Raw genomic sequence first — 9961 nt, forward strand, 5'->3', positions numbered from 1 at the left:
TTATCTTTCAGTCAGCACTTCACTCATTCAGCAATACAGGAGCTGCCTCATCAGCTTAAAAATTAAAAAAATAAATAGCTTAATATCGAATTCAAAGTGATAATAATGATGTATATTTAAAAATAACACAGGCTGAGTTTAATATAGAACACATACTAAGTAGGGGGTCCCTACTTAATCTCTCCATCAGGTTGGGGGTCCTCGGCCTGAAAAACATTGAAGACCCCTGTTTTAAATTTTAAAAAAACTAATCAGTGAAACAAAATAAAACCCGAAACAGTTGAAAAGCTAGAGCATAACACATCGCACCTCACGCTGATTACTCTGAACTTAACAAACCTACTTACTGTCTCATGTCACGCAGTATCTACTGTCTATTTCTATTATGAATAATGGAGCACCATGCTGCTCTCAAATGGAACAAACCTGTGGGCCCACTGGGATTCTGCAGTGTAGAGCATTAGCTTGGGGATCTTTTTTGACCTCGCTTTAGTGATCAAATGTTGACTTGTGCTTTTTAGCCACCGTGATCATCCTAGACCTAGTGGGTGTGTGTCAGACTGGCTGGATGCTTGAGTGATTCTTTATTACCCTCTTTCTGAATGGATTGCTGACCATCTTAGAGCCTGCCGGCCTAACTATCTATCTTCATGAATTATTGACTTTCTGTCCATCTCTGAGTTTTCTCCAACCTGCGTTAAGTCTGCCCGAATCCCTTTCCATCTCGCGTTCCCGTTGCCTTCCATTTTATCTGTAGCACAAGCAGTGTATCATTTCTGCTTTAAGCACTGCAAGACATTGACTACAATCAGAATTCATAGAAGCACCGAACGACGGCTGAATCTGTTATTATCATCTCTGTAGCCGTCACATCTCTTCTATTGTTGTCACATCGAGGCCGCTGCTGTTGTTGTTGGTAGTGGTGGTTTCAGACTCTAATGACTGAGTTCACGCTCATTTAGTGTTGTCAGATTAATAGTTATTTTCTGTTTTCGTTCTGAACATATTAGAAAAAAGATTGAAATCGGCCCCGGCGTCGTATGAAGAGACGCCCGAACACAACGGGAAGCGGCTTAGAGCAGCAATCAAATCTGCTGCGGAGTTAAATGTCACCGTAGCAAAGAATTTGAATGTCATTAATGTCACACAGAATAGAGTCGAGCCACGCCTTCGAGGCATGAACGCAGGGGAAATCTGCTGTTTCATTGTGGGTTTGAGTGTTTTAATACTGCTGTAGCCTTGTCAAACTATTTTCACTCAAACATGTGTTCAAAATCTCAAAGTATTAGGGACATTAGTACGTGACAGTCGTTGATGGTGAAATCTATAAATTAGATTTGGAGTTTAATGTTACAGACTCTTAATACCTCAAGAATGTACAGATTACCGCAATCACTAGTTTATATATTACAACACCCATAAACAATCACACCGTTTGGAAGTTCTCCTCATCTCAACAGAGCATTTTAGCGTCTTTCAGCTCATTGTTTTGGTTTTATGGCATCTCAGATATTTCCCTCTAGCATCCATGTTTTTTTGTGCATGCGTAAATAGGCAGTTTCTTGCCAACATTTCTTCCTTATTAACATTAATAGATGATAATATGTCAGTGTTGTCCGAGTAAAACTACACTAAATTTTTGAGAAGCTAGCAAGTAAACCTCACTCATTATTTGTCATGACTGTTAGTAAAGATATTGACAAAAATATGTCTCAATAAGGGAGCATATAATAGTATTTTATTGTTCTTTTGGTTGAATGTTTTATTTTTTTCTTCCCAGGTGGGCGCCGCCGGTCAGAGCCCGACGAGGCGGAGCTCCTGAGAGTCAGCAAGCGATTGGTCGAGGATGCCGTCAACCGCGCCCTGCAGCAGTACAAACAGGAAACACTTCAAAACGGGGGCGGGCCTAATGCAGCCGCGGCGCAGCCCCCCGGAGGCACGGAGGAACCCGCCACAAAGACGGACACTACAGCTAACTCCACCACAGACAACAGGAAGTGACGTCTTCGGACTGAGGCACAGACACTGAGAGAAAACCAGCAGCCCAGAAAACAAACATCAGCCTGGCCTGGCCGACCAGAAGAAGAGTCAGTAAGACCTGGGCACAAAGCCTGAACCAGCCAACCATTCGGCGCACTGTGCTGACATGCTAACCCTGCTAGCCAGTCGTGCTAAGTACCTGCCCTCCTGACCTAGCTTGACACAGCGCTAGTTAAATAGATAATGTAGCTTGAGCTGAAGGTGACCGTCCCACCAGGTCACCTAGCTAAGCCTGTGAGCCAACTTACTCTGCTGTCCTACATCTTACAGCAAAGGATGTTGTCCCTCGTCCTTCAGTCAGCTGGAGTCTTGCGTTTGCACATAAAACCCAGAAAACACCTTGGAAGCACTCCTCTAGAGACACACATGCACATGTAGTGTTCACTGTGACCTGTCACTCAGAAACTGCCCTTTTAGAATCACATACGTTTTGTTACCATGTAAAATGGACTTGTATAGAAAATTCTTTCTCCTAAATAGTTTCTTGAGGATTTTTTTTTTTTGGTCTTAGAAAATCAGAACGGTATTAATGAAGAAAATGTCGCCTATCTGTTCGTGTTTGTGGCCGAAGAGGATGTGTAACACGAGCTGGGGCGACTGACGCGGCTCCGTCCAGCTGCACTCTACAAACTTCAGCGTGAAACCCGGTTCAGTTCGTTGGGCCTCGGTCTGTGCAAGCTTCCGTTAAGCTGCCCGTGTTTGACATGTCCTTTTTAAAGGCGATGGATCTTCTTCAAAGCTCCACTATTTTATTTTCAATGTCTGTCTTTTTGATCTACAGGAACGGATTCATCCCTCAGCCGCGCTTTATGTGTTGTATGTTACTGTTGCATTAGCCAAGTGTGTCCAGCGGGGGCAGCACTCAGACAATCGTGTTAAGATGAATTTGAAAGAGAAGTGTCGGTTTTTGAATCCTCTCCTCTGTTGGATCCAGGCACTGCGTCTAAGTCTGGTACCGTATTAATTGGTCTCTATTAATAACACTAACTTTATAGTAGTGGTCAGGTGGATTGGAGATAGAAATAAAATACTATGCTTCAACAATACAGTACACTATAAGCTGCCAAGAACACATCATCTTTACTTTATTAATGCCAAAACCTGTATTATAATTATTGGCTTGTCTCTTTGAAGCAGATTTTCATGTGACGAGCCACGCCTACCGTTTTACACACGAACTCACTTTCCTGTCTGATCGTACACAGTTGTGTTTTTTTTTTTGTTATCGCTGAAAACAGCAGCCCACACAGATATTTATTATCTCTTATTTAAACCCATGCATTCATAAACTGTGTGGGCTGAGGTCTTGTAAGACAGGCAGGCTGAGCGTTTTAGGTTTTGGGAGTATTTATGCTGATCTGAGAAGCATTCGTTCTGCAGTACTGTACGCGGAAGAGCAGTTAAAAGCCAAGCGGTGATTCCGACGGCAAGGCTGAAGTCAGCAGGAGGTTCACTCAGACAATCACCGCCGTCAGCCGAAAGCCCCTCCGCCTCTTAAGTTGCAGTGTCTTCCATCCTTTCTTCGTGCGCGTGTTCCACTTGAAAATTGCGATCGGCCTTTGCTTCTTTGTGTTCGACCCCGCAGCTCTTGAGATAGATACATGAAATAAAGGAGATTTGACTTTTAAAAGAAAACTCGCGATGGTGAAGGTGCAGCTGCGATGAAGGTGATTATTTTATCTGTTTTAAGTACTTTATTTATTACACAGCATTATTTGTCCCCCGTTAAAACGTATAATTTAATGATTAAAAAAAAAGGATGTTTGATTTTGAAATCTAAAAAGCACAAAGTTATAAATGTGTGTTTTTTTTGTTTGTTTGTTTGTTTAGATTTGGTAGAGCAGGTAATATATACATGCTGGTAAATCAGATCACCTCCGTTCAAAGTGGCCTTTTCTTAAGGTGACACTGCATACGCAACATTCTCTTAAATCACCTCTCTTAACTGTGAGTTGAATCTTTGAGTTCAGTGTGGAAAACAAAGTAAAATAAGTAAAACACATGTTATTTGCATCACAAGGTGAATCTATGGAGAAGGACGGATGTTTTCACAATTGTGACCTCAGATTTTTTCTGCAGAATTCTGGATTTAATGTCTTTTCTTTTCTGACTTTTTGTCTCCAGAATGTCAAGTCTGAATATTTTTTTGACAGAATTCTGTTTTTCTTTTTTACAGAGTTGCAAAAAGTCAGAATTCAGAGCTAAAAGTCAATATTAGGACTTTTCCTGCCAAATTCTGGTTTTAATGTTGAAATACAAGATAAAAAAAAAACAAGATAAGATAACCTTTTATTTATGCCACAGTGGAGGTGTTTGCAAAAGTTGGGAGTATTAAATTTTTACTTTGGAATTCTGACATTTATCTTCTGAGTTTGAAATTTCCCTCAAAATTCTGACTTTTTCATGCGAGTTTGTGAATTCTGACTTTTCCCTCTGCGGCAGTAATCCCCTTCCATTAAAAAAAAAACAACAAACAGAGTGGTTATCTTCAATTATTTGCTTTTGCAGCTTCTGATTTTCATCTGTTTGCTGTTTATTTCCCTCCGGTGCAAACAGGTGTGCGCTGGGAAAGGCTCCCTCATCCCTGTGAAATCCCCTGAAGTCCTGTCATTAGGGGTTCATTGAAACGTCAATAACGTCTGTCTTGAGGTGGACTCTGAACATTTTCGTTTTCATCTTTTATTGTCACCAGATCCTTAATCTCCTTAAATCCCCTTTAATACACGAGTTGTCCTGTTGGCCTGTGTTCATCTGTCTCTGCAAGTGTGTGCGTGTTTGAAGTGTGCGCGTGTAATTGTGTGCGTGTCAGATGCTTGATCGAGTCGATCCCCGGAGAAGTTCTCGTCTGCATCGGTCATGCACAACTCAGAGCTGCGTGCGTCTTTTTCTGTTTGTCTTTCCATGTGTCCACGTGTGTGTCTGACTGCGTGCGGGTGTTGTTTGTACTGTGTTGTATATCTTGTTCTGCCATATTTGAACAATAAAACAGGATATGAAATCCAAAACCAATATCCTTCTCCCCGTCTCCTGATTTCAGTCTGGGTGCATTCAGCATTGGGCAATGTCGCAAAGGGACGGTGCTGCTGTTATAAGTCTACGTCTCAGTCAGACAGCAGCCAGGTAATCTTTGTCCTTACCAAGCAGAAGACCAAAAGGAAAATAGAGATTTATGGAAAGGAAATTTAAGCAAATGTCTTAAGTTGCTTTTTTAAATTGCTACAATGTGCTGCTCTGTTTTCCCCAAATACTAATCAGTCCAATAACAACCTTTCACAAGTGAACCATTCTGGTTCGCTGGGAAGCCTGTGACACACTAAACTGGAACAATACCATAATAAATCGAGCCACTTCCATTTGAGTTTATTGTCCTTTCACATGCTACAGTGGCTGCAGTGAGAAGAGTCTATTAATAAAGACGCGTCCAGAATCTGAAATCCAAGCCATCCTTCAGAGATCATATTTCCACTGTAATCGTAAATGGAGTTTTTTTTTTTACAGTAAAAACTTGGGCTCTTTGCTAATTTTAAACCAGCACTTCCCGACATGTACACACACTGAGTACGCCCACACGTACAAGTGCTTCTTATTTTGCCGGATCAGACCTCCTCTGAGGCAATAATTAATGTTGGAAAAAGTTTCCTCTCACCCTCAAACATTAAATGCGAAGATGGAGACGTGCAGCACATGGAATATTATCTAATAAGGAGAAACAAAGCAGCGTAATATTCTGAATTCATGCGTTGCAGGGGGCTACACGTCGTGGCCTGTCTAGCAAACAGCCAGGATCTGTACCACTTTTCTCCGCATGTTAAAAGGTGGACTTACCACAACAGCATAGTGCTGCACAACCTGAACCGAGTTTCTGACTGCGCTAAACCTCTGCTCACGGCCGATTTTAGTCTCCTCTCGCAGCCCTTGAAGTGTGGTGCTTGAAGGTCCGATCAATCAGAATCACTGGAGACGCCACCTGTGTGAGCGTGAGTGTGCAGCGTCGGGTTTCATCAGGCAGCAAACGGATGTGAGGGTCTTGACACCTGCATTTTCCCCCCCTGGGTGAACGGTTTTACAAGAAATGCAGCGTAGCAAAGGGCTCTAGATGAGAGAAGGTGAGTTAATGAAGCTGGTGTTTTATCTGTGGGGAATGCCGTGGCTCCTAATGGCCAGTAGGAGGCAGATAGGTGGATAGATATTACTTTGACAGATTGTCTATCTCTAGATGTTATGGTTTGTTTGTTTACACCCATCATGCCTACTTGGCATTAAGGCACAGACGTGTTTACATTTGGGCTACAGTAGCAGCAGCATTCAGTTTTATTACATTCAGTCTATGAAATAATGGCCCTACTTATCTCTTGGTTTATTAACTCAGCAAACATTTCCCCAATTAGATTATGGTCTGGTTGTTACTTTCAAGTCTTCTTCAGTACAGCATGTTGATCATTTTTAAAAAACACAGCTCTATTTAGAGTGAATAAATCAGGGCATATGAGCATGTAATTGCTATTGTGCACGTACAGTGTCCCGGGTGTTCTCAGATCCACCCTTTCACCCAAACATTGTCACTTCTCGTTCCAAACAACCAAGATGGTGACCATGCATGGCCTACGCATATTGATCGACAAACCCTCTGTGACACCACCTACAGTACTTCTGATGGACAGCTGGCAACATGAGAGGGAATCGTGTGTCCGTCAAAGCAGCTACGTCTTTAGCTTGTCATGAAATTTTTGTCATGAAAGTAGAAACTAGTATGGAGTAGATGAGTTTATTTCTACTGTAATGCTGTACATTTTATCATGTAGGACTTATGGGGATTGACTCATCAGAGCCGTATATTAAAGAGAGTCTGGCCAACTAGGGATTCATTGGCGCCATGTTGGATACATCTAACCAACATTCACACACAGAGAAGTGGCAATAACACAGAATAAAATTGGATTAAAAGTTAAAATATCCCACAGTGCTCAGCCTACAGCGGCAGCACAGGATCAGGAAAACAAGAGGGAAATTCCACCGTTTCCCCAGTGAACAAAAACAGAGAAAGTCATGGGAGCAGGAGGTTAAGAGGAAGAGCCCGATGTCGACTGATTTCTCTCTATTATGTGAGGTAAATGTCACCGTCTCCCTTTGACGTTTGTTAAAAGTTTATATAGGAAAAATAAAGTCATACCATCATTAATGTGAAGCTTATGTCCATGTAGGCGACAAATTTGACTTTGACTCGGTTACTACTAAGTTATTAGGGCTAGCGTGCTAATGTTATAATGATAATACTAAATAACAGTAAGACTAGTTTAATTTTCACTATTTCTGAGTATTTATAATTGTTCAAACTTTTAAGGGCAATGGATGAACATGGGAGACTGAGGAGAAGGGAAACATAGTTCCATACAAAGCGTTACAGGCTCATTTAAGATATTTAAAGTAAGTAGATGCTGGGATATTTAAGTGAGGGCCTTTTACACATTGACAGACGTTGGCAGTAACATTTATAGGCCTGTTAATGGTGAATATAAAACATTTATTCCAACATAGCACATCTGCCCCATAAGGTTACACTGTGGAATCTTCCCTCCGATGTATTTAACATGACGCCCATGATTTGCGTTGGCCAGACTCTCTCTAATATATGGCTCTGTGACTCACTTTTGCAGCCAGCCTCTAGTGGACATTTGAGGAACTGCATGTTTATAGCGCTTCTTGCGTAGGCTTCATTCCTCAGATCCTGAAATTTGCCAGGGTGAATTTGGTTATAGGCAATAGTGGCTAACCTGGCCAGTGAGATAGCCCCACTGTATTGAGAGAAAGCTTGTCCTGGAAACGTCCATCTTGGTTTCCCGAATTCTCATACTGGAGGTCAACTTTCCCAGGTTTGTAGGAAGGTGGGGACTTGTTCAACAGAGCATTGTGTAAGTTTGCAATTTATGGAACCATTTAGAGTAGAATGGAAAAAGGAGTATCATTCCTTGCTCCTGTTAGGCTCCACCCTCTTATCCAAACATGGTAACTTCTGGCTCTGAAAACCAAAATGGCAACTAGCCAAAATTCTACAGTCAAAGCTTTAAAATGGGTTTGTCACAGTAGCCATTTCTACGTCTTTCCAAACAGCAAGACTATAAGCAGTCTGACACAAGTGATTGAGAGTGTGCAGCCAACAGGATAAAAGCAGTCAATTACAGAGAGATCAATGACAATGAGACATTTGAAAGACGACTACAACCTTCCCTTTCCTGCTCCTGACATTTAGGAGGTATAAATCAGAAGCATGAAGACACGTTCACGTCCAATGAGATAGTCAGTAAACATCCTGTACGTATGTGTAAATGAATGGCACAGTTACACTCCACGTCTTTTCTTGAGTTTTTCTTTCCGATATGAGGATCGCCTTCGATTAAATGAAAAAAAATAAATAAATAAAAGTCTGTGTGAATCGGGGTCATCAGGGTGTCATCAGCATGAAAACCCTCCAAGCTCTATCATTTCACAGCTTCCCTCGTAACGTGAGAATCTGGTGAATCACATGGAGCGATGCCCCGTGGCCGATTCTGTGATTTTAGTCATTGGATGACCTGTACGTGAGATCAGAGTCAGTGTGATTCATCACAACTTGCAGAGCTTTAGCAGCTTGCCAACTGTGACTGTCAGCTGCATCGTGCTTTTGCCAGAGACTGAGGCTGGGGGTGGATGGAGGGCAAGATTGTAATTACCTGTCTGAAATGACTGAAATAATCGGAGCACAGATATCATCATCTTGAGATTGTCCTCTTTAAACTTGCTCCTCAGCTGTCGCACAAAAAGCACATCTCTGGGCAAACGTGAAAGCTTCTACTGAGACATCTGTATCACATGAGAGTTAGCAGGTACAAGATTTCAAATCTCATCGGATTTCATGTCAAATCTTTTGTCTCCTCCTTACAAATTTGGGCGACGTCTACCAGGAATACCTGCAGTTGAAAGGAGAAAGACTTTCATGTGGTTTCGTCATTTTCTCTCTTGCGTGGCAGACAGCATATATAAAAAAGAAACTGTAGTGGAAGTGCAATGTCCTAACAGAAGCAGAACAATGGAACATCGCTCAAAGGTGGAGCCCCTTCCTATGCACTCAGGGCAAATCCATCTATGGAGCAAGAGTGGTTTGGTGTCGCATAAAACAATGGCAGCACTCGTGGAGAGTACACTGTCAGTACTAAAGCATTTACTAAAAGGCAACTTAAAGTATATTTGAATTCATATAATGCATCTCTGACGGTTCAGTTGAATTTGTCATTGTGCACCTGGAAAAAGTCAGGAAAACTTTAAATGGATCATTATTATGTGGTACTTTGTGCATCAGAAATTCACAGCAGCATGTCCAAAGACGGACGTTGCACAGGGCTGTGTCTTCGACTTACTTAATGAGACAGAAATACTGTAGAGAGAAGGGCTGATCAACTGCATATTAACTAAAATACTGGACAAACCCTTCATGACGGCGATCGGTGGATCCCTAAAGAGTAGTCCTGAAGCTCAGTGTGCTGCTCTGGCCGTCGTCATCTTGGCTGTGCCTGTCTCCAACAAACTGATTAATAAACAATAAAGAATTAAAATCGCCCTTGTACAGACATCATGAATAAGGAAAGACACCAAAACCATTTTTGCTGTACGGGGGTCATGGACATTTTTTATTTCCATTATAAAGTTGGACACTTCAACGTGGAGGTCAGTGAAGATTGATTGGCTCTTTGAGGCAGCCTCAAGTGGTAATTCAAGCAAATGCAGCTTTTGGCACTTAAGATTGTCTTCATTATTCAGACCCTAGGTTATAGCTAGTGCTAACAATGACTAACTTGGCTAGTGAGCTAACCCACGGTATTTCAACAACGTTTTTCCTGGAAGTGTTTGTCTTGGTTTTCTGACTTCTTGTACTGGATCACGGTCAAAC

At 41.8% G+C, this 9961-nt stretch overlaps 1 protein-coding gene across 2 annotated transcripts in view; it reads left to right on the forward strand.

Annotated features, from left to right (window-relative positions):
* Positions 1-5049, forward strand: part of LOC124998858 (A-kinase anchor protein 7-like) — a 43755-nt gene extending 38706 nt beyond the window's left edge. For both annotated transcript variants that reach the window (XM_047573464.1, XM_047573465.1), the window contains one exon: positions 1781-5049. In XM_047573464.1, the coding sequence (XP_047429420.1) occupies positions 1781-2001 (221 nt within the window). In that variant the 3' untranslated portion in view covers positions 2002-5049. The remainder of the gene's footprint in view (positions 1-1780) is intronic.
* Positions 5050-9961: the final 4912 nt, after the last annotated feature.

Source organism: Mugil cephalus, chromosome 21 (assembly GCF_022458985.1).
Source record: "Mugil cephalus isolate CIBA_MC_2020 chromosome 21, CIBA_Mcephalus_1.1, whole genome shotgun sequence".
Lineage (NCBI taxonomy): Eukaryota > Metazoa > Chordata > Actinopteri > Mugiliformes > Mugilidae > Mugil > Mugil cephalus.